This window comes from Synchiropus splendidus, chromosome 16 (assembly GCF_027744825.2).
Source record: "Synchiropus splendidus isolate RoL2022-P1 chromosome 16, RoL_Sspl_1.0, whole genome shotgun sequence".
NCBI lineage: Eukaryota > Metazoa > Chordata > Actinopteri > Syngnathiformes > Callionymidae > Synchiropus > Synchiropus splendidus.
In genome coordinates, this window is record NC_071349.1 from 20,242,640 (window position 1) to 20,267,561 (window position 24,922).

The window sequence follows — 24,922 nt, forward strand, 5'->3', positions numbered from 1 at the left end:
ATGCTGGGGGCGGTGAAGATGGAGGGACACGAGGCTCCGGACTGGAGCGGATACTACAGCGAGGAGGTCGGTCACTCCGCCGAATGTTACCGAGCGCAGCCGAGTCGCGATAGTCGACGGACGGAAAAGTTTTCTTCACCACTTGAACTGTAAATCGCGTCGAACCTTTTCACGGGAGCTGTTTATTGGCATGAAACACCGGCAAACATCAGGCTGTTTGAAGTCTTCTGTCGCGCAGCACCGGAGCTCGGTATAAACGCGAATCACTGACGGTTTCTAGCTCCAGACAGCGATGCCGCGCACGTCTCTACTCTGTGACCGAGTGCACTGAGGCTGCGGTGGCACGCGAGCTTTCACCGAGGCGGACGGAATTTGTTCCAACAACGGAGTCGATCTTGTTGCGTTAAAACTCTACTTTTACGGGCGATTTACGAGCCGGGGCCGAACATTCTCTATTTGAATTGTTGCAAAAAAAAAAAAAAAACGACCCTCCGTTTGTGTCTCAAATTTAGAGATAAAAATGTAGATGTAAAAATCCTCGTGCACTGACGTCCGTATTTTTCCTATAAAGAATATTTATCCCGGCAATGAAAAGCGAATGTTATGTCCGTCAAAATTAAATATTAATACATATAAATGAAAGAGACGCTGGTAATTTGATAAATAATATTTTGGAATCGGAATTTTGTATCACAAAATCAGAGACCCATAAAATTCCATTTTAACAGTGTCAATATTCAAAATATTCGTTTTATTGACAGACATAGCAACGAGTCCGTTAGTAGTAACATATTAACTATATATATATATATATATATATATATATATATATATATGTTGAAGTCTAGATTATTCAAAGCCTGTGTTTAAAAACGGTGGAATAAATCCAATAGAATTATTGAACAGATTAAATATGATTTGAGAGTCATTTATTTCAATGAAAATCTTATATGAACTGGAGCCACAAATCTCCCGTGTGACGGTCAGCGTGAGTCGAGTGAGGTCAGAGGTCAGCCTGCCAGCGTCAGGGACGTGAGAGCTTGATCTTGACTGTGCACAGGTTTGTGATGTATGTTTGTGATGGGCTCTCTTGCAGGTCTACTCGCCCATGACAGGAGCAGGGATGGGCTCCGGCCTGGGGATGGGCTCCATGTCCGGCTACCTGCCCGGCGGCGCCGCCGCCGCCTCCTCCGGCTCCTTCAACATGTCCTACGGCGGCAGCGGCCTGAGCCCCGCCCCGGTGGCCGGGATGGGCGGCTCGGCCCCGGTGACCATGTCGGGCCCCATGGGCGGGGCCCTCAGCCCGTCCGGCATGTCCTCACAGCAGAGCTCCGTGGGCCTGAACCCCTACTGCAGCATGAGCCCCACCATCAGTCCCAACATGGGCTGCTACGGCGGCGGCGGCGGTGGCGGCGGGCTGAGCCGCGGCCGGGACAGCAAGGGCTTCCGGCGGAGCTACCCTCACGCCAAGCCGCCGTACTCCTACATCTCGCTCATCACCATGGCCATCCAGCAGGCGCCCAGCAAGATGCTGACGCTGAGCGAGATCTACCAGTGGATCATGGACCTCTTCCCTTACTACCGGCAGAACCAGCAGCGCTGGCAGAACTCCATCCGCCACTCGCTCTCCTTCAACGACTGCTTCGTCAAGGTCTCCCGCTCGCCAGACAAGCCGGGCAAGGGCTCCTACTGGACCCTGCACCCGGACTCGGGCAACATGTTCGAGAACGGCTGCTACCTGCGGCGCCAGAAGAGGTTCAAGTGCGAGAAGAAGCTGTGCGGCGGGAAGCTGGAGGGCCGCAAGGAGGCGGGCGGCTCCTCTCCCCCCGGGGACTCGGCCAAGCCGCGGCCGGACTCGCCCTCGGGCCTGGAGCTCAAGGTGGCCGGCTCCCACCTGCTGTCCTCCCTGGTGCTGCCCGCGCACCCCATGTCCCAGGAGGCCCAGCTGCAGCTGAAGGACCCCCACTACTCCTTCAACCACCCCTTCTCCATCAACAACCTGATGTCCTCCTCGGAGCAGCAGCACAAGCTGGAGCTGAAGGCCTACGAGGCGCTGCAGTACTCCTCCTACGGCGCGGCCGGGGCCCCGGCGCTGGGGGCCCGGACCATGGAGCACCTGGAGACCTCCTACTACCAAGGGGTCTACCCCAGGCCGCTGCTCAACCCCTCCTAGCTGCCGGAGCCTGCTGCCTGCATGGACTGCATTCACTCATTCACACGCAGCACGCCGGGTCAAAGGTCGCGCAGAGGTCACAGCAGGTACAAACCCTCACGCCGGCAGGAGCTTCCCAACTACATTTGACAAACGATAAACAAATCGCGACGATGAACACGTGAACGCGCTGAGGTCAAGAGAGCCGGGTCGCGCAGAAGCGCCATCACTAGATCAGACGGAAGCGACCGCGGTGTCGGTGGCGGGAACAGTAGACGAACCGAGGCTTTCACTCGCGCACGACCTTCACCTGGACTGTGACTCCAAATATGGCGCGTTCTCCCACGACCTCGCCGCTTTATTGCCGACCTCGGGTCACGACCTCCAACCCCCCTCGTCAAAGGTCTCAATGCAGAGACAAGAAGTCAAGAGTTTCTGCCGCGTTTTTACTCCGAACTTTTGAGCACGACGAGCGCACGCGCGACCCTAATAAATCAAGTAATAAGGGATGGTCGTCGGCGGCGGCGGCCGCCGCCATCATCATCATCATCATCATCATCATCATCATCATCCTCATCATCATCATCATCATCATCATCATCCTCGGAAGCCGGTGCGCGTGTCTGTGTGCGAGCGCGTGTGCGAGGCCTCTGCATGTCGGAGCGGAATCACGTGACGACCGTCCCTCCCGTCTGCATGACTGCGGCCGACCGGAAGCGTCTCTGCTGTGTTTGTTTCCTGCATGTTTTAATTTATTCTGTTTATTCTGTTTTCAAATAAAAGAGTGCGGAAAGGTTCGCTGCTGCTGGTCTGACTATCCTGCTGATGACAAGCTGACGGACTTCACGTGCTCGAGCTTCACCACTCACGCACAAAAACACGCACGGCCTCAGTGGAAACGGTCTCACGCGCGTGTTCGTCTTCAATTATGCCGAGAAATTCACCACTGCATTTGTCGTTATGCAACACAGACCTTCGATCGATCTTCGATTTCTAGAAAAATACCGCTGTTTTAAACAATTAATTTTAAAGCGTATTTATTTTCCAAATAAAGTGAACTCATAATGAACTGCACGTGAAGCCGTCAGCTGCGGATCACGGAGCAAAATCGCCGCAACAATTCAGCAAATACGACCTTTCAGTTTTCCCCGTGAATAATAATAATAATGGCGATGGCCTGGTGAGGAATAATAGACTTCTTATTTACAGACTGAATAATATTATCGAAAACATTTTTAAGTGTGGGGTTCCGACGGTTCCGCCGAGGTTCGGGTCCCGCGCGGCCTGCAGCGCCTCAAAGCGCCGCCGCTGATCCGGAGTCTCTTGGTGGGCCACTCGCTGAACCGGAACACGTCCGACACACTCGCTCTGATCCCGAGTCCAGTTGGGTCACTGAGCTGCGAATTGTCGCCAATGATCCTCCGCCGCGGCGGCGGCCCGAACCAGAAACACCACCGTAAAATCGGCCTTAGCTGACGCACTGCACAGGAAATCCATTAGTTCCAACTCGTTATTAAACCCAGTCGGCAGTTCCGGTAATTATCTGCCATTACGCGGATCACTCCCCAAAATCCCTGCTTTTATTGAACGACCGCATTTATTAAACGTCATTTATTAAAACCCGCTTCCAAATGTAATTGAGGAATTTTTTTTTTTAAATAGTGTATTTATTTGTGACAAGAGCAGAAAGTCCGACTGTTCGTCACATGTTCCGACACAACATTTAAACCACATGTAACGTTCACACCAAACACTTCAGGCAAATAAATATGAAAGAAAGGACTCAGTGAAGTTCGGAGTGACGTCATGTGGAAAGAGTTAAGGATCTCGCGAGTGTTTCCACCGGGACGGGGAAATTACAAGTAACATTTGTGAAACTTCTTTAAACGGCATATTGAAAAACACGACACGACGTTGTTATCGTCAGCATTTTATTAATTCTAAGTTGAGGGATCATAAATAACTAACGGAGGTGTCGGTGTTGAACACACGCGCGCGCACACACCCTCTCTCACGCGCGCGCACACACAGATATATTCCAGTGAGAACATTGACTCTGAAGGAATGAAAAAGTGTGATTTATGGATTTGTTTTAAAAAGGAAAACAAAATCCATTTAGTGAAGCTGATCATCGGAAAGGGCAATAAAAATAGTAAAAGCGTCATATTGACACTTGGTCATGATGAACACGTGGTTTATCGGGTGATTCTCCTCATCATGTGGACAGCAGTGAAGCAATGACGATGAGGAAGGAGATTAAACGAAGGACAAAGCCCAAGATGATAATGACGACGACGACGACGAAGGAGCCCAGATGAAGACGTCAAAGAAAGGGACGCGGCGCAGGATGAAAGCGGCGAGGGCTGCGGCGCGGCTCACGTCTGCCACCCAGGCCGCTCTAACACACACCATATGCTGCTGGCCGGCCGGAGGCCCTGGACCTCCAGCGCTCCCCGGACCTCCGGCCTCTTTTCTGAGCCTCCAACCTTATGGAGCAAAATGTGGAGCACAAAGCGGCTGAGCCGGGTCCCTTTCTTCCCTCCTTCACTCTTTGTCCCGCAGCGAGACGAGGACGGGGCCCCCGGCACTCGGGCCCTTTGATGGGGATTGAATTCATTATCCTCATAAGATGAAGCCGCAGACGAAAAGAGCAGCCACACAAAGATGGAGGGAGGAGGAGGAGGAAGGGTGAGGTGGGGGGGGCGAGGGACAGGTGTGACACCGCAGACTACAGCTCCCAGAGTTCCCTGCTCCTCAGTCAGGGACCTGCAGCCATGAGCAAGCTGGACTCTGATTGGTCAGTAGGTGGGCTCACCTGTCCCTCCACCTGAGGAGGTCACTGGAACACGGCCAGTCAGAGAGCAGCGCCCCACGTGCACGAGCCCCCAGCCAGGCCCAGGTGGCAGCAGAAGTGGCAGATCCAACAAACTGAGTCTTTCTTCAGGAACAAGGAGATTAACAGCCGCAGGATTAAAAGCAGGACACCCAAGTTGACCACAAGTGGTCCAGCGTTACCGTGGCGACAGGGCCAGGGGGAGGGGACTGGAGTGTTTGCATCCACCTCCAGGCCATGGAGCGGCTGCGTGTGCCAGAACGAAGACGAGCATCAGGTGAGCGGCAGCGACGAGTCCAGCTACACTGAGGTCTGGAGGCACACAGCACTGGCTGAAGCTCCTCAGCAGAGCTGAAGAACCCTCACCCTGAAGCAACACGGCAGACGGATGCTCAACTACAGGCAGCAGCAGCGGCGGCAGCCAGACTCCGCCCAGGAAGTTCTCCTTCACCAAAAACACAACGCTCCAACGCTGGGTCCACCAGGGTCGCAGCCTGGGCCAGAGGTCGCCGGCTCCAGTGGCGAACCAGTCGTCGTCATTAGAACCAAGACTGGAGGGCGTCACCATGAAGTCAAGTCCCACACACCCGCAGCCATCCCACCAGTGAGCTGTGCTGCCAACAGGAAGCAGTGACCCAGACGAAGAGCAGAAGATGGCGGCCGCTCAGATGACGGCGCGCAGACTTCCTGTCCCCACTTTCTTCCTCAACACTTCCACCAGACGCTCCAACCTGCAGGAGACAAGTCACAGCCCAGTCAGCAGCCAAAGCGGCTTCACGCGAGGACCCCAGCTCGATCGCGGGTGGAGTGGCGGGCGCGAGTTTGAGCCAGAGGCCGGCACCTCCAGGCCAGAGGCGAGCCTCAGGTGAACACACTCTTCTGCCTGGGTGTGTGAGTCAAGACACTTGCCGAAGGGGAGGGGGAGGAGGGTGAGGAGGAGGAGGATGACGGCTGGTCAGGGCTGCAGGTGAGCAGCGGACCATCACCTGAGACGAGGAGTTGCTGAAGGGGAAGTTGGACTGGGAATCTGACCCCGAGTGACTTCACCACTCCGAGTCTCCCTCCAAGCAAATTAAACTTCTCTTTTCTAATAAGCAGCGGATCTGGACGCCCCTCCCTCCCTCCCCCCCAGAGAGCAAATATTCCTCTTTCCACGATTCAGGAACTTGGGAGGCTCTTCAGAGCGGCCGCCCTCCTGCCGGCAGCCAAATTAGAGGGGAAAGCCGCGGGTTTGAGCCCAGGAGGACGGCGGCAGACGCAGACGGAAGACTTAAGCTGTTTTCATCAGCCAACTCATCCCTTCATCTTCAGGCTGATGAGATGAGATGCAGCCGCAGAAGAAGTCAGGTTATTCAGCATCCGGCCGTCGTCCTGCGCCACTCACAGTCTGACGGATTAATTCCTCCTGATAAACTCGGCGGTGGCGACAGCGACTGAATATGAATCGGCGGCGGCGGCAGATCTCTCCCGCCTCCTCGCGGCCGAGACACCTCTTTTGACCTCTGACCCCACACCCGCGTCTGGCGGCACAGCGGTTTGAGAACTTTGGGAACAGATACCTGCGCACTCTTTCCGCTGCCTCTTGCTCCGCCTCCTGGCAGCGCTGAACCTCCGCCTCCAGCGACTGCTTCTCTGTGGACAGTTGCTGCAGCTGGACAGTGGTCGGGTGGGAAGCGGTCGCACTGCTGCAGCCGGACACAGACAAAGGTCAAAACTTTTACAAAATCATTGCACACAAGATCCCTGCTAGGTCAGAGGTCATCAGCAGGCGTCGCGTGCTGGCTCAGTTTCACTAGGGGGCGCCAGACCTCCCCTTCCATTTGGTCATATTTCACGACTGACCACTTCCCTCCAGCTCCTTGGCATGAGTGAGGTGAACATGAGGCCAGGAGCACAGCACTCCAGATTCTGACTCACTAGCTGGTCCAGGCACTTCGGCCTGAACCTTCTGACTTCCTGACTTGGCTGCAGTGCACTTGAGCAACGACCAGAGTGGCCGACATCAATGATCAATGACCTTCAGATGTGGACGTTGTGATACCAATCTGACCTTTGACCTTCCCGCAGCGACTGCAGCTCCACCTCCAGCTGCCTCCTCTGGTCCAGAGCTGCATCCCGTTCTTCCTGAAGCCTCAGCAGCTCGTCCTGATCCAGTCAAACACACAAGCGTTAGAAACCCTGCCACGAGGTCAGAGGTCAAACTCGGCATGTCGCCCCGCTATCCTGTCTCCTGTCACATCAGCAGCCTGAGCCAGGTGGAGCCCCTCCACCCCCCCATTATGCTAATGACCATCTCCGCGTCCGCTAGTTTAAAGTGCGACTTCAAACGCTGACGGAAGCCTGGAGAGTCAATATGTGTCTTCTCCAGCCGGGCCGCAGGACTGGCTTCAAACGAGTCGTCTGCTTATTAATCACCATCACTTTCCAAATGAGACCCGTTGCGACCTTTAACACCAGAACTGAAGGTCGACCGGAGGAGGAGGAGGAGGAGGAGGGGTCTCCCCAGCATGTGCTGAGGTCCATGTTCCTCTCTAGAGCCGGTCACACACACAAGGCGTCACCTCAGGTCAGGAACACACCAGCCACGTGGGTTTTATACGAGCTCTATTCTCAGACCGTTTCACCCTGCCTGCACTCCACCACTCCACTCTTCACCTCTGGACGACCGACCTCTCAGTCACCTTCGCTTCCTGTTCTGCCTCTTCTCCGCTTCATTGCTGAGGTCACTATGTCATCAGCAAACATCATGGTCTGTCGCCCTCTTCACATCATGACACAGCACATGTCCTCTGAACCCCATGTAAGTGCCACTGAGGTGGGATCTTTCATCCAAATGCTGGGGCCTCCAGATCAATAACAGACCTGCACCAACTTGACCTCCGACTCGTGAGGATCCTGAAGACGTCCCAGCAGGTCCCCACAACCTTTATTGTCTCCGGGCTTTACGGCGTCTGACCTCTGACCTCTACACTAGCCCAACAAGGCTGAAAGCTCCGGGTCTCTTCTGAAGCCGCACAGAGGAAAACTGCTGCCAGCGCCTGACTTGAGACCAGGTCTGTGCTCTCTGACTTGACTGAAGAGCAGCTGCTCCTTTTCCCGTCGGAAATTAAAACCCTCTCCAGGCTCTAATCCCCCCGGAGCCCTCCAGCCTAATTAACACTCTTCAGAAGGAGGAAAAAAGCCAGAGGAGCTACATTAATAACAAATTTAATATCATTCTGAGGAAGAAAACAGACGGAGACTGAGGACTGACTGGGCCACATTGTTGGGAGACAAAGGACGACGGGAGCGGGTTCAGCCCTTCAACAGGTCTTCAGCGACCTGAGGCCTTCTGCCTGTGTGCACCCTTCCTCCTGACTCACAGTCTGACCGCGTCCATCACTTCAGCCACGTGCAAACACAAAACTAAAGTAGGAATGCTCATCTCAGCTTCTAACATGAAAGGATCTTTTGTCATCTGGCAATGAACGTTTTGTCTCATGTAGTTTTGTGCTACTTTGTTCCATCGTATTTCAACACTGGCTTTCATTCTATTTGATAAACAACTGCCTTTACTCTTCCCACAGTGAGGAAAGTTAACTTTATATTTAGTACCAATGAAAAAAGGCATCTCTTCTCTCAGAGCTGCATCTTAGGTGATCATTTTATACTGCACCCCCAAAAGCCTCTCCTTTATGAAGATCTTTGCATTATTTCTCACCATAAGATGGTGTCATTTTTCTCCAAATAATTGTTTTGACTTTCAACCACCGTTTTCATTGTTATATACATACTTTGTTTCTTCACCTCCATGACACTTAAATACTGTGAACTCATGTTTACACTCATCAGGGGCTGATTTTCATACTTCCAGAGTGGAGAGCTTAGTTGCTTGGTGTCACCAAGCATATGAATCTTCTGGTGGCTAACGTATCATAGGGGCCCATGTTTGAACGACTGAAGAGACACAGATGACGATCGTTCCACACCTCACCATGTGTAAAGCTGATGTTTCTTCTTGCCAACACTGTCAACATCTGCTAACAAAAGGAGGACCATCACAGAGGGGCTCCTTTAATAGACCCATGTGACTTTGTAAACACAGTTACAGGATGCGTGTGAGTCCACAGTCAAAACAGGACACAGAGTACAGGTGGTGTGTGCTTGTGAGGACCACTCTTTGACAAGACTCGGGACATTTCAGCCGGTCCTCATAAGGTCTGCAGGGTTAAAACGTCACAATAATGAGGTGATTGTAATTGGGTTCCAGGTACAGTGAGCGGCTGTGGAAGGCGCTGTCAATGAGGGTCCTCACTGGGACAGAAAGACAAACGTGAGTGTGTACCTTGCTCAACATGCTCTCCTTCTCTTGCATCCGCTCTTGTTCTAGTCGCTTGCACTGTGGACAGAAAACTCTTCTGATCAGAGAAGTTAGTGGACACAAGTCACGTTCCTGTCAACAGCACGACAAGCAGAACTCACTCCTCCAGGCCTCACACCCCGCTGCAGCCAGGAGTGAGACTGGGAAGATGGAGTGATCCTCACTGCGCCGCAATAAGCAAAGTGACCCGCTTTTAGCTCAATAACAGGGGCTGATGTCAATAAGACAGGTGGGGAAGAGAGGGAAACTGGCTGAAGTCTCCGTTCGCCCCGTTTTCTAATATTTCCCAGAAGTCTCGGCAGCAGTGGCAGATAATCCCGGGGAGATGAGTAGAGGGAGAGAGGGATCGTGGAGCTGCAGGGGGGAGGAGAAGAATCCTCCAGTGTGGAGTGTGCTCTCTCTTCTTCTTCTCCTGTGGGGATTACAGATGCGTTTGAAACACATTTCAGCGCTGGGGCGGGATTAAGGTGTTACGGTGGAGGGGCGGGGTGTTAAAAGATGTTGCATGGGCGATATTGGCAGGTGTTAGTTGAGGTACACTTGGTGATAGTGGAGGGGTTAGTGTGGGGTTAATGGAGGGAGGGTGCAGAGGAGAAACGCAAGACGTACAGACGAAGAGAAGCCGTTTCAGCACGAGCCAACGGGCCTGAAAAAAACTTCTTCCTCAAATTGAACTGCAGTTGCCACCGATCCGTGATGTCTGTGCTGAATGAGGAGGAGACATTTGAACTAATAGTGACTTTTTTTTTTCAGGGGCTGGGGTTATGACTGGAGACAGTGCTCACATTATACATAAATATATGTACATACATATATTTATATGGTCCCACAAGCCGACATGCACAGAATATTGCTTCGCTACTTTCGAGGGTTCACTCCAAAATGATGGATCTAAATCATTTCAGTTCAAAGGTCAAAACGTATGGAACTACTGTCATATTCCTTGAAGCACCTGTTCACAAACACCTACAGTTCTCAGGATAAAGCGGCACGATCCCGCGGAAATGTGCGACGCAAGTATAAATCTGAATAAATGATAATTATTTTAAAAAATAAAATGAAATTTCCCAAGACTGTGGGATTTACCATGAACTCATGAAGTAAAAATGCTATTACAGGAGGCAATGGCAGAATACAGGAGAGAATACTGCCAGTACAAGTGTAGCCACAGCCGTGCAGGGGGGTTCACTTCTCTCCGAACCAGGATTTCTACTCATGTTCTGGCAGCATATTTGCACCTGCCACTCAGGTGTCAGACTGGGGGCGGGTCACACATGATGATGATGATGATGATTGACAGGTCTCTGTTTGTTTCAGGTGAAACTTTAGTGAACTGCAGGGCCAGACAGATCAGCAGTGCAGAGATTTGCCAGGGCCCTCGACACATTGTGTGGGTGTAAAAATGTGAGCAATGCACATGTCGCAGACGCTGAGTGCAGTTCAAGTGTGACAGCTAGGATCGTGATTCAAACTTCATTAACCTAGGCCTCCAAGTATACTGAAGCACGCCCTCCAAATATTTCCTCCAGTAACAACAGTACAAGCTCCTGTTACCTCATCAAAGTATAACACACACTTGGAATAATGTAGAGAGAAACGGATCCGGTCCAAAGAATCAACTGGGCCATGTGTTGGGTCCTGCAGACCTCAGCTGACATCATGCCTCGTGATCCAAAGAAGGCAAAGAACAGGACAGCGTTTCCCAGTCGAGGCACATGCGCTGCTGATGTCGGCAGAAACACACTGAGCAAGTGCCAAGGCTTCCCTTAGACGTGAGGGACACCTGACACATACACAGACATGCTGTGCAAACACTTGTGTTCAGTAAACGTCACCTTGTGTTGTCGAGTCAGCTCCAGTCAATATTTGTCTCCACACGCCGGTTTTCACAACGTTCAAAATATTCATGTTCACATTCAAACAGCAAATATTTGATGTTGGGGCTGGAGGAGCCGCCGTAACCGCGCTAAGCTGCAGGGTTCAAACTCAGGCTGCCAGTCAGTGGATGGGATGTGATGTGATGTGATGTGATGGTGGACACGTGACTTGACGTGACTTGGCAGGTGAGGAAAACATGAGCGCGTGTAGGTCTGCTGGCTGAACGGCTGTCTCACCTTCATAACAGACCCGTCTCTCTCCTCCATCACAGCCTTCATTTCCTGCGCGGTGATTTCCCGCCGCCGTTGCCGTGCCAACTGCAGGTTTTGAAGCAAAACTGCACCAAACTGTTGAACGTCCTCTGCAGTCTCGGCTTCACAGACCCGCTGCAGCAGCTCCTCCACTTCCTGCAGGCAAAACTGAGGATGAGAACAATACTGGGAAGAGCATCTCAAATCATCCGGCAGCAGAGGTTTACCATGTGAGGGTCTCCTAGAGAGCCGGGAGCCACCCTGAAGATAGACAGATCACCAGGTCAGATCACCAAGTTGGGTCGCGGGGGCAGCAGTAAAAGGCAAGAGGCCCAAACGCACTGAGCAGAAATGACCTCCAGCTATTCTCAGTAAACTACAGTGTTCCCCAGTCAGGGTCATAAAAGTTGGCCTTCCAAACGCATGGAGCCGCACCTTTAAAAGTCCATCTGTGATTTGAGTTCATTGACATCTGAACATCTGTTTTAACCTCCTCATATCAGGAAGATGACTTTATCGTGTCAAATGTGTAGTTACCTGATCCAAAATTTGTTGTTGTGAGAGTTCAACCATAACATTTAAATGGCTTCCTATTTCAATTCTTAACCATGTGTAACTGTATTCATCATATTTGTGTATTTATATGATTTGCGCTCATTCTTCAACTTGATTTGCTCAGTCATCTCCAACTGTTTGGCCCTCCTCGCATCCCTTCTTCTCTGGATGACTGACCTCACATGGTGGTCGTCAGCTTCATTCCTCTTCCCTCCAGCTCACACCTGCACCTCTCACTCACGACAGACCACTCTGTCCTCTTCAGACATCTTGGTCCATGGGGACTGCTCCTTAACCTCATATGTCAATCACCACAGATTCAAGAAGAGCTGATGTCATCCCGCCTTCACCCAGAACCCCTCCGACCCCCCGCCACCAAGGCTATGCCAGGACAGAATTACGACTCGCTGGTCGCCTTAATTTGGTTATGGCCAAGAGGAAATTCTCGGCAGATGAATGAAAGAGGTGAAGGCATGTTGACTTGTCATATGGCCGTTCAACTTTCATTTTAGGAGACCATAGTTTCTTTTTCTGATTCTGATTCTTTTCAGTGACAAGGCCAACGTAGTTCTTGACCCAGGGTCATACACCAGTAATAACAGTGTATCTGTCTTCTGACAACCTTAATTACCCAAAAACATTTTCTAAAAAAAAAAAAAAAAGTTCTGTGATATTGCCACCTTCCCTGGTCTCCCACACAGAGACATCCACTTCAGCTCAACTTCACCGTCCTCCTGTGTTAATGACAGCTGGAAGTGATGATATATTATCACTCCAGTGTCATTGGGTCGTCTGGTCCACCTGCAACTCTCCTTCACAGTAACATAATTGTCTTGGAATCGTCCATGGCAGCGAGCGGCATTTGTTTGCGGCCGCAGGTCTGAAGCTGGACATGGAGGCGGCAAGCTGAAGCGCTGCGACTCCTCCAGGGAGCTTCTTTCATTTTGGCTGCTGCTGTTTTGCTGTAATAAAGTGTAATAAGGCGGCAGAGGCGGCGGCTCTCTGCAGGGAGCAGCAGGTAATGAAAGAGCAGCCGCCTCCAATAAAGCTCCTCTAACACCCTGCTTACAGACCAGGACGGCGGGGCTCCACATACACCTGTGCTAAAACACTTCCGCCGCATTACGTGGACAAAGTCAGTCCACAATTAACAGTTTAACGGTCGACCTAAATGACGGTCAGCCAAAAAACAGTCAGCGCAGGATGCCGATGACACGAATGCCGACATGTGCATTGATTGACGACGAATCTGAGAGCCGACAGTTGTTTGTGAAGAATTACGAATATCAAATAAGAAAGATAAATACGTGTCTAAACCCCACACACACAAACAAACAGGCATTTCCGACGGAATTACAAGACGCTTCCTCAATTAGGAAAACACACACACACAGAGAGAGACACGCACGCACACACTCCTGACAGATGGGACATGTTCTTCCATATTTGGTCCTCATAAAAAGGACTGCGGCCTCCAATATCAATTACCCCTCATCCTAGGGGGGAGGCGGGGGAGGTTATGGGGGAGAAAAGGGAGGTGATCGGGGCACAGGGAGGGGGGTCTAATCTCTAATTAGATTTCCTGGTCTACTTGGCTCGCGAAAGAGGACAAGAGCGCGTTTCACAGCTTTTAAAGAGGACTTGAGGAGAATAATGAAGACGAGGAGGGTTCTCCTTCTCTTCTCCTCCTTCAGCTAACAACCATGAAAACGTGCTGGACTCAGCACAGAAGAACTGTACCAGCGGCTGATATCTCACAATCATCTTGGAGCCATTAAAGACTCAAGTCAGTTCAGCCAGTTGGTAGGGCGATGCTCAAGTGCTGGACCCACCTACTGAATAAGTCCCACTGCTATAAGGAAAGCTATTGTGAGTGACAGCGTGTTTACTTGGCAGCCTGCTGCAGCCGTTGAACCCGAAGCAAAGCCTCGTCTCGCTCCTGGTTGGCTCTCAGGAGTCGTGACATCATAGCCTGGTCTCTCTTCTTCTGAGAGGACAGCACCTCCTGGAGCAGCCCTGAGGAGAGAGGGAGAGATGAGGAGGAGACGAGCGAGGATGTTTGTTTTCATGTCTGGGGAAATCAAGTGTAAAAACAACTGCAGAAGTGTAGGACAGGTGATTAAGGGAAGACAGGTTACACGCAGACAAGGAGGGAAAGAGGCAGCAGGCAATACCTGGTCAGAGCCCATACAATAACATAAACCCCCGACATGGGTCAAACTAAAGGCCTGCGGGCCAAATCTGGACCGCCCAATCATCTTACGAGGACCGGTAGCTCTATAAATGCGTCTAGTTGAAATGAAAGGAAGAAGCCACCACTGTTCCACAACAACATATGTTCCTGATATGAATACAAGTGCATGCACCGAGATGCGAGAGGGATTCAAATCTAAATAAAGCACTAAAGCTCAAGTTAGCAAGCGGAGGTAAAAATAAAAAATAAATCAAAAATGAATCCAGAAGATCGATGGTGATCAAAATGTGATACTTCTGAAGTAAGACAAACAAAAACTACAGTCAATCAGGAGCAACCTTTGAATTTAAGTGTGGAGTTAAGACCACAGCGTCAACTGTTGCAGTGCATTATGAGAGCGTGAGTGGCTTTCACTCTATGCCACTCTATGACACCACGTCATTGTGATGCGCGCCACATCAGACCCTCAGTTCAGGGGTCTGCAGGACTCCAGTTTAACACACATTATTTAAGTGGTTCTTCATCATTTCACGAGTGTGTAAGCACAGATTTGTCACACCTGGTTTCTCACCTCCAGGTGCCTCCCACTCTCTGGCCTCCCTTAGCTCCTCCTCCACCTCCCTCCTCTGCAGTTCCTCCTCCTTGTGGACCAGTTGATCGTGGAGCTTGATAGACGAGTGTGTACATTGATAAAACGGTTCAGCATGTCCAAGGAAAGGCAGGTCTTACTCTCTTGTTGATGTCTCTGAGTGCGTCCAGCTCCTTCAGTAAGAGAGGTAGGTCCTTATCTGGCGCCTGTGTAAGGCTAAAGCAGGGGTCAGGGAGAGTACAGGGTCAGACAACCATCCTGGAAACGGAGCATCTGACTCATTGCTATTTTCACAAGAACGGCAGCGATGTTTCTGGACCTGTCCGCAGACAGAGGTGTTGGCAGACTGAAGCACCTGTGTGCCGTCAGCTCAGGTGTCTCACACATGTGATGAGAAGGAGGCAGTTATGAGGAGCTGCTGCTGCTGCTGCTGCTGCTGCTGCTTTAATAAGCAGAGCGTAATGTTCACTGTAATTCTCTCATATCACCTTAAAGGTCAGGCTGCTTCTTAGCGTAATAAGGCGGGTAAATATGGCTGACACTGTCTTCAGTAATTGACTGACTTTATATTATCAGCTGTTTCTAATCAACCTGCCTCCTTCCGCCTCTATTGCTCTTACCCTCTTTCTATTCCTGAGTCAAATCAAATCACGGCTAAATTTAATAGGTCACATCTCACACGCTGACGCTTCACAGCTATTCAAGAAAAGACAAAGGAAGCAAACAAGCTGGAAGAAAGTTAGGGAAAGGTTACGGCTTAATGAGCCACCTGCTGCCATTCCTGGCCGCAGTACTCATCATACAACAACGTTTTTCCGACTAAGTCAAACAGCACAAAACTCAAGAATATACATGTACAAGCCTCATTTCTTTCCTTTAAGCTTTCCTTTGATTATGAAAGCGCTGCACGAACAGCAAGCAGCCAAGTGTGAGGTTGCTGCTGCTGCTGCTGCTCGGCCAGCGACTGGTGTTGGAGGTAAACAAACAGACGGACACCGAGCCGTTTGCTTCAACAACACAAGGCCCCGATGAACTGCATTTGAATATTTGACCGCTACACATCTGGCTGGGTGAAATGCTCCAGTGAGTGAGCAGCAGTTCATCTCACAGGTGTAGAGTTTGGCCAACACCTCTGGAACCTCAAAGCAAAGTGAGTGAATGTAGCACTCCTGCAATAGCAATTTCACTTACTCACTTAAATACATCAATTAAAATACAGCAACACACCTGTTCAGAGTTTGTAAACAGTGATGCTGTGAATGGGTGTGAGCGCATTTCGGCAACAGCAGTGTGGCGCAGCACAGTTGTCTGTCCAGCTACTATGCTTCTCACCTATTTTCGGTGAGGACCTGTTGGCCTCCAGCTTGAGCAGCATTAGGAGAATGAGTGTGTCTCTGTGTCCCAGGTGAGTCCATGTCTCCTGGCTTGCCAGTCGAAGCAAAGTTCAGCTGAGTTAATAACCTGCGAGGCAGCGGTGAGACGGGGGAGATGGAAGCTTTGTGGGACAGAGGAGAGACAGGAGACACGGCCCGTCTGTAGGCAGGTGGGGAGACAGGAGAGGCAGACCTCCTCAGGGAGAGCGGTGAGACAGGCGAGGTGGACCTCCTCAGGGAGAGGGGTGAGACAGGCGAGACAGACCTTCTCTGAGAAAGAGGAGGCAGAGGGGAGATGGACTGAGAGCGGGGCAGGGGTGAGGCAGACCTCCTGTGAGAGGCAGGAGATACAAGATGCTGCTGAGAAGCTGTGAGAAAAGCAGGAGGCAAAAATCAAGACTTGTTCTGAATCTGATCTGACACAATAGAGAACATTACCGAGTGAACTATTCCTCAGGTCCGGACTGGACCTAGGGCCAAAACCGAGATAGAAGTCATGCACCAACACGGACGCTGCATCACGCCGAGACACAACTCACCTGCTCAAGTCGAGAAGCGTTTGCCTGGCAGGTGAGGGGAGACGGCGTCGGAGCTCCTCATTCACTTGAGGGTTGGCTGCAACACGCAAACACAAATACGAGTGGTTAATCCCGTCATCACGCGCTAACAGGCTCGGCTCATGAGCAGAACAAACACACTTGATTATCTCGCCCTTGTTAGGGAGTCTTAACCAGACTTTACAGATGACCAATCGCAGCCCGGGACCCAGGTGAAATTAAAACAGTCACACTTCCCCGTTTGACATTCCTCCATTTATCCGAGTCAACAAAACACACCGCTGCGTCAAGTGTGTGCCGAGTTTTCAGAAATGAAGCGTGGCAATTATAGATACGAAGCAATAGGTGGGCATGGAAACCTGAAGTATGTTTGGATGAGCCGTTATCTGTCGCTGTATAAACGCTGTGTGAGCGTTGGAGTGAATGCCAGTGTGTGAATGAAGGGAACAGTGGAACTCCACGTCCCCTCAACAACAAACAAACAAGTTTTTTTTTTTTAGTGTCTTGTCACAATGTGGTTCACTCGTCCGCCTCACTCTCACTCTCTATAAACACATTAAGGAGATATTTTTCACTTTCACGTGGATCAATCGAGCATCAATCAGGACGTACTTCTGGTCTGGAGGTTTGTTCTGGAGCTCATTTGGATTCTAGTCCTGTCGGGTTCTGCCTCCGGTTTCGGCGGAGCTGTCGGACAATCCCGTTTCTTTGAAATACTGAAACTTTTGTGTCTCTGATCTTCTTGTGGACTCAGAGCTTCTCATTATTCATGTACAATTACAGATGTGATAATGTGCCTAAATCCTCCTAAATGACCGTTCATGCTTTGCGCTCGCTTTGAAGTCTCGTCAAAGATGGAAAATCTGCAGAAAAAAGGGAAAAAGCAAAGGCCAATCAGGGGCCCAATCTAAGTCAACCAATGAGGGAGGAGGGGAGGTGCGGACCCCCCCGCTCATGTAATATCAACTCAAGTCCATTAATTTTTTAAGCTGTATTTAATACATTTTGTGCAGCACGGAGAGCAGAAAGTTTGGTGTGCGGCGTGTTCCAGCTGACTCCATGAATATTAATGACGGCGTCGGCCTGATTAAATGAGCTTCAACTCAAATCCAACACAATCCGGCTCTGATCCGCCCCGCCGCGCCGCTGCCATCGCCACTCGCATGAATTTAGATACCAACATTAAGCAGCCAAGAGCAGCAACTTAAAGAACACACACACACACACAGTAAATACGGAGGCCAGTTTTCTGGAGCGTCACTCAAGTTATAGCGTTATAGCAACAGTTGAGATTCCCCTAAAAACACAGGTGGCACTTCACCTGGATGACAATGAAGGACAGCATTCGACTCAAACTCCAAGATCCTGCGACGTACATCGCATGATCCACTGCAGTCCCATTCTGCTGAATTGACATGGTCAATGTGACTCATTTTGAATCCATCTCCAAGGTCAGAGTCTGATTCTGTTAAGGTTTCGGCACCATCCTTTGCACAGATGGTGGATAAGTAAGAATGTGGCCGACTGTGCCTCCACAAGCTACTTTTAATTCATTTCTATCAACTTTGATAGAAATTTTAATACATGTTATGCGAGCTAATTCCATTGTCATAAAATTCTTGGGTATCACACTGATCTCTGCTTCTGATTGTGGCCTAGGATCTGGAGAGCTTTGAACTCTGGCTCAGCTCTTAATCCTGCACGTTGAGATGTTCGTGGATCTTCCATCAGGTTTGTGAGTGACAACTGACACAAATGAGAAAAGGTCAATGTTTCAGGCAGTTAACACTGCACAGTGAAGTTCTTCTTCAGCCTCCTCCACCCTGACCTATGGTGACCATCCTCTGGTAGCAACTATCCTCATCCTGTCCTCATCCATCATGAAGCTCACTAGTTGTCTCCCTCTTTCTTCATCTCCAACGTTCTTGGTCCTACACTGTCCTCATCCCTCATGCGTCCAAACAATCTTTCTGAGCCACATCAAAACTGAGTTTTTATGAATGATGAGACTAGAAACTACTGACATTGGTTGCCCCTCACGTGACCTCAGGTTCAGGGGTCACCGCAGCGGACGAGACTGACTCTCACGTCAACAGTAACCTGTATTGATTCCTGAATCATGTGGTTTCTTCGCTGTTTGCGTGAGTGGGGTGTGTAGTTTAGTTTGGCTCAGACTAACATAATAATAACCAGCATCTCTTCAGATACAGCGATGACAGAGGAGACTGAACACTCATATAGTACAGGTGTCGATTTCTGCAGCCCATATGTATAACATCTGAATTTGCCACAGCAAAAAGACAACAAACGTTGAAATGAAACATTTTAACCATTTCTATACACAAGATTTAGAGGGTGTTTGCATGTCTGTTTCTTCAACGCAGCTCATGGTAAACACAAACAAGCATCTAAAGCAAACAGAGCAGGCTGCTGCCACATAAGCAGGATCCATGAGGGGACATTAGCAACACTGACGTGACACACTGTACGTGTGTGACTGGGTTCTATAGCAGACATGTCGACATTTTGAGACGATAACTCGGGACAGACATGGGACTGGTAACATGGTGTGCATAGAATTGAAAATATCTGGGAGAAATGACAAGGGACGGTGCTGAATGGTGTGAATATGGACCCTGACATTAGTGTTCTGTGATTTGAAACGTATTATTTTGCATTAATGGACAGTTCCATCTATCACTCTGCTTATCAGAGACGGGGTCACGGGGGCGGCAGCCACACTACAGTGGCCCAGACAGTCGTTTTTCAACATCACAAACACTGCGCTTGAGCATAAGTGGCCCACAAGAGCACCAAGTGACCAGAGGACACTGGCAGCTCCAGCCGGCTACATGACACCACACATCATGGTATGTTGGAAAAGCACTTCTGATCGTTATATAATCACTGTTGTTTTGGAGACCAAGTGTGAACGACACCCACACACACCCACACATACCCACACACACACTAGATTAAAATATCAGAGACAAAGGAAGAGAGTGAATGAAGGAGCGAGGGAGAAGACAGTCGTGTGAACGGGCTTTAATCTGCAGTGTGGGTGGTCCTCCCCCCCAACACACACACACACACACACACACACACACACACACTCTTTCTGTTGTCGATCAGGGTGGCCTACTAACTCTATTTGGACAACCTATTCATATCTGTGTGGTGGAATGTGCGTGTGCGTGCGTGCAGCAGCTGCTTAAAGTGCACGACTTATTGGTTCACAACAGACGCTTTGATCAACATTGTTTTGTCGGCCTAATGAATATTATTAACGTGGCCTGCAGGAGGTGCTGGTCCTCCCTGCAACATGATGGACTTGACCTGCTGTCAGAATCATGTTTGTTATGAGTGACACACTCGCTCATACACACTCGCTCATACACACACACTCAAGTGTGTGCATCGTGACGTTTTGGAGTCAGAAAGGTAAAGATGCACCATCCAGCTCGTACAATGCGGCTCTGCTAGTCTGTGGCAGTTTGTGTGCCAGTGTGTGGTGCTGCTGGTTTGTCTTCGATCCAAGTGAGACTTGATGACAGATGACGGATTATCTCGGCAGCTTAATCAAGACTCACTGTTTCCACTTGCTGCAGAAACAACAGAAAACATCATTATGCCACGAAATGTCTGCGGAAACATATTTGGAATTTCCATAATTCAAGGTCGCACACACCAAGACAAAGCCACTTAATAAAGAAAGAAATAACTAGAGATGTTTGTAAGAGGCAGAATTGATCAAGTGAAGTCAGATGGTAACATGACCTCTGATATATGCAAGCACAAGCACTTTGAAATGAAAATGTGTTGATCATTCGGAAGAGTAATATCTTCTGACCTTAGAATAATTCTCAAAGAGACAGAATTTAATAATGAATGGAGAAAACTGTAATGTGTACGGTTTCCTTCATGCCCACCGGGTGCTCCAGTTACTTCCTGAGACTGATAGTTACGTTCCAAAGCCTCCCCTCTCTAAACTTATACACTTAAAAATACAAAATGCTACTAGTGAATTTTTTTTTCTCCATTATTCCAATTGACAATAAATGAAGACACAAGTATCCAAAATCAACTGTAACCGAGCCACTGTACGAGCTATCCGAGTACTGATGACACACAGATATTTAAAAAATACTATATAAATATTTTGATAAATACATTTGGCATGTAACAATTTATTTATTCATTTAATGAATAAAAAGAAACCAAAACAAAATCAATAAACGATATCATTTAAAAAACGACAACTAAAGGGTTCTCTTGCATAGTGACTTGAAAAATGAAAACAAAATGTACACATATCTATGTCAACAAACATGCTGGAACCATCAGCAGCAACTATATGCTAACAGGATAAATCCACTCAGGCTGTCAGATTTTTTTTCAGATGCTAAAATAATGTATTGACATTTTAAAATAAACAATAACAGCCCCATGACACAGGAGATCTAAACAGAGAGGATTATGGGAAAATGTTGACTTAGCTCTCCAGCCATTTTGATCCTCTGTGTTAACATCCAGCTTCATTAAAGGAAAGTCAAACTCCAAATTTACTGAAATCCTCCAGAGTGATTTACACAACAGATTACAGAGGACACAGCCGACCATGTTGGATCCGCTGATGACCAGATTACGAGCCGTACAATGGGAGCCGACCACAAGTTCAGTTACTGCCGAACCGTACAGTCAGCAGGCAGCTCACTTCAGTCACTGGACTTAACACAGGTTCAGAGTGTGGAAACAGGTTCCCGAACAAATCTAATCCAAACAAAATGTGTCTTGGATTTTCAGAGCTAAAATTATTTTTATGTACATGTTTTCCTCATAATATTGCTTTTTAAAACATATTACTGGGAGTCTTCAGAATTTTTGCAAATATTTTCAACTAATTTAGCATACATTATTTCTTATTATACCTTTTATTTCACTCCACAAAAATGTAATCATTAGAACCTCTGAATTATTTGATGATTATTTGACCTTGGTTTTGATCACGTCTCTTTTATGTCATTCTTTGCAGTTTTTTTCTGAAATATTGTGTCACTTTTTCCCTGATAGATCTTTTTTTTTTTTTTAATTTAGAGAAAATGAATCGATCATTGCCATCTTAAAACTTTTGACGGTGCTTGCGACGTGACCCGCACGAGCCGTGCGGGTCACCGTTTTTAGCACTACATCGCCATCTGGTGGAGAAAGAGAAGCTTTCTCACGCCAGAGAAACTCAGCTCCTGTTTACGGGGCTATTGGAGTGTAATTATGATGGATGGTTTGGATCCAAGTGGAATGGAGCTGCTGGTGTCTTCCATTACCTGTGTACATGTCAACTAGGGAGTCTCTCAGCTCTTTGCTGGGCGTCCATGGCTCCTCTAGATTCTCTAAACTGCTTTCTCTGAAAACAAACACAGGCTCACATCAGATTAACTTGCTCTACATTAGTCTTGCATATCAACACGGAGTCGAGTGGGAGGTCAGCAAAGAACATCACACGGACAGTGTCTACAGGCGGTTGGGCTCGTGCGCAGAATTTACCCTTCCATTAGCACCAATAATAATCACAATGTGGCTGGTAGAACAACTTCACATTCAGGAGACAGAGAGTTCGGAAAGACATAAACACAGCTCCATGCAGCCTTTTGCCACGACTCAGGTCTGACAGTAGGAGACCATGGCCAAAGAAGAGATAAGACCATTCATGATAGAAAATCTTCAAAACAATATCGTTCAGGTTTGGCACTAAACGTCTTACTTGTTAATGAGCTGCAGCTCCAAGTTGTACATCTTTCTCCTGACTCTCTGAAGAGCAAACTCAACATCTGCAGCTCTACTCTTGGATGCCATCAACTCAACGTTACCCTGAGAATCCAACCCAGCGTCTCCACGGCAACCATGCCTAAACTACAGCACTTCCAGGTCAGGCAGACCAGCACGACACGTGATTGGCTGACGTGAAACACTCAGGTGTGAGAGGGTAAAATATGGATGAGCTGACAATATCAGGTGTCCGGTCAGGTGAGGGAGGAGGATGATCAGGAGTGAGGGGTAGATAAAAACAACATGATGAAGTAGTTCAGATGGCAGAGGAAGCCCACCACTCCAGAACATTATCTCAAGTAATGCAATATCTCTGCCCACTAAAATGACCACATGAAGGTCGCGTGCCATTCATTTCTTTTCATTATTAGGGACCCAGATGGTCCCCAAAATAGATGTTTTTTCCCCCCATATGAAAACGGCTTGCAGCAGAGTAGACAAAGTTATCACGTAATAAGACCATGTCCGGAAAGGTATTGAACAAGCATTGTGATGGCGACAATAAGGAGGCCAGTCATGACCACGAAACCTTTCAAAGGTAACTCTATAGTGCTTTCCCCAGATTACTGTCAGACAAGACCAGCCATGGTTTCCATATCTAATCTAATCTAATACCAGCACCAGCATTTGGACACGAAGAGGCCAGAAAGCTCCTGACGGAGATGAAGGCATGAGATCACAAACACAGAGCAAGAGAACACAGTGACACTACTGAAATGTCAACAGGGATTTATTCATTGACATATTTAAAGACTCGGCTACAGGAGCAGTGATCATGACTGAGGCGATTTGCTTTCCTCTTCCTGCAGCAGCTTCTCTAGCAGGTCCACGTCCACGCGATGTTTCATGATGAAACGCCCGTTCAGGTGGAAGACGGGAATGTCCCACTTGTACTTGTCAAACCAGCCCCTATTCTCTGGACGACTGATGTCCACTTGTGTGAAGACAAACTGACAAACGTGAGACAGTGAAGTGAAGATTAAAACATTAAGGATAACGTGAGGATAAACATGACTCACTCTGTGTTTGTACGGTTGCAAAACCTCTTTAGCGTCATCACAGAGAGAACACGGATCCTAAAAAAACAAACAAAAAAAACTTCCATTACTTCATGCGACGATGCTGCCATATATGACTGTGATTAAAGTCCATTTCACAAATATGATGACATCACAGACGGCTGGCATGATTAAAAAGCCTATTAATATGAGGGGTGCCATGCTCGCTAAACAAATGTGTGATCAGTGTTGCATAACATGCTGTTAATCAAGCACAAGTGATACACAAAGCACAGATGTGTTGTGCGATGACTTGATGGCACACAACAGTCAGTTACCTTGGTGTACAAAGTGAGCACAGGCAAGTGGCGCCGGCAGTAAAGTCTGACTGACTGCCAAGCGCAACTCTGGATGATAAACATGTTAGTCTGGGACAGAGAGAGAGAGAGAGACAGGGGGTCAGTTACTGACCTAAGGGAGGGGTGGCAGGCGGGACCTTGATGTCCTCTTCTGGAGTCTCTTCTCTGCATGTATTTCCACGTCAAACGGATGAAACGGCGACGCAAAACCAGACGGAAATGACATGTCCTCCGCTTCACCACTAGATGGAGCACCAGGGCCAACCTTGGCTTCTGCTTCCAGTACACGTTCGCGAACGGAATTGAGGATGTTTTACTTCTCTCCGTGCGAGTGTGTTCTCCCCCGGGACACGACTGAACACTGGTATAATGCAGACCCACATGAATGCAACATATCGACACCCTTTTTGTCTTGAAAGTACTCCACTCACGCACCATTCTTCTCAACTGACAAGGCGCGTGCACGCGCATACCTGCCACAGTCTTGTGACAAAATAACTCACTCTCCACTGTTCGGCCGAGAGCGTCAATGCGGCAGTTTGTGCCAATCAATGTTGTTGATACAAACGTAACCTTTTCTCGCGAGCCAGGTAAAGTTCAATGACACCTGTTCTCCCCAGCGTTAACCTGTTAGCCGGTTAGCTCCTCGGTAAAGTAGCCAAAACTACCCACGCCGTCACTGGGCCTCGGTAAACTCACCAACAAAGCCTCCCGACGACTCGCGGTTCCGCTCAGATCCACAGAACACGGTCGTTAAGACGTTACATTCACTTCACAAAAGTGCCTTCGAACAGAGCGAAAGAAAACATTGGAGCTCCCCTTCGGAGGTATGCGCTTCTTCTTCTACGGTGTTTCCGTAGTTCATCTGTCACAGTGCGCCACCAGCGCGCCGGAGGTCCACCTCTGTTTCATTGCAATAAAAGTGGCAGTATCATCACTCATGTACCATTTTATAAACACCTGAGGTACTAGTTATACTGCAGTTAGCGTGACACAAACT

General features: G+C 48.9%; 2 protein-coding genes across 7 annotated transcripts; one reads left to right on the top strand and one right to left on the bottom strand.

The window, feature by feature from the left end:
• foxa1 (forkhead box A1) lies at positions 1-3,382 on the top strand. The gene is made up of 2 exons (XM_053844534.1): positions 1-66; positions 1,097-3,382. Exons 1-2 carry the CDS (start codon positions 1-3, stop codon positions 2,171-2,173), a joined length of 1,143 nt encoding a protein of 380 aa, XP_053700509.1. The 3' UTR covers positions 2,174-3,382.
• On the bottom strand, positions 884-24,773 carry mipol1 (mirror-image polydactyly 1). 6 transcript variants are annotated; one of them, XM_053844523.1, is made up of 14 exons: positions 24,622-24,773; positions 22,064-22,143; positions 16,725-16,800; positions 16,624-16,655; positions 16,145-16,553; positions 14,953-15,028; positions 14,783-14,888; positions 13,919-14,045; positions 11,702-11,735; positions 11,460-11,630; positions 9,310-9,363; positions 7,036-7,130; positions 6,545-6,670; positions 885-5,716 (listed from the first exon to the last, which is right to left on the bottom strand). In XM_053844523.1, the coding sequence occupies exons 2-14, from the start codon at positions 22,071-22,073 to the stop codon at positions 5,650-5,652; spliced, it is 1,383 nt and encodes a 460-aa protein (XP_053700498.1). In that variant the 5' UTR covers positions 22,074-22,143; positions 24,622-24,773; the 3' UTR covers positions 885-5,649. The 6 variants fall into 6 exon arrangements, with proteins under 6 accessions (XP_053700496.1, XP_053700498.1, XP_053700500.1 ...); XM_053844525.1 differs by lacking the exon at positions 22,064-22,143 and having other exon boundaries at positions 24,622-24,688; XM_053844519.1 differs by lacking the exons at positions 22,064-22,143; positions 24,622-24,773 and adding an exon at positions 17,355-20,912.
• Positions 24,774-24,922: the final 149 nt, after the last annotated feature.

What these genes read in the sequence shown, in the direction of transcription:
- foxa1 (XM_053844534.1), top strand. Translation starts at nt 1, where the DNA reads ATGCTGGGGGCGGTGAAGATGGAGGGACACGAGGCTCCGGACTGGAGC. An exon ending in GCGGATACTACAGCGAGGAG is followed by an intron (nt 67 to 1,096) that starts GTCGGTCACTCC and finishes GCTCTCTTGCAG; the next exon opens with GTCTACTCGCCCATGACAGG.
- mipol1 (XM_053844519.1), bottom strand. Translation starts at nt 17,385, where the DNA reads ATGAGCTCCAGAACAAACCTCCAGACCAGAA. An exon ending in CTCTAGGAGACCCTCACATG is followed by an intron (nt 11,631 to 11,701) that starts GTAAACCTCTGC and finishes TTTTGCCTGCAG; the next exon opens with GAAGTGGAGGAGCTGCTGCA. An exon ending in GAGACGGGTCTGTTATGAAG is followed by an intron (nt 9,364 to 11,459) that starts GTGAGACAGCCG and finishes TTCTGTCCACAG; the next exon opens with TGCAAGCGACTAGAACAAGA.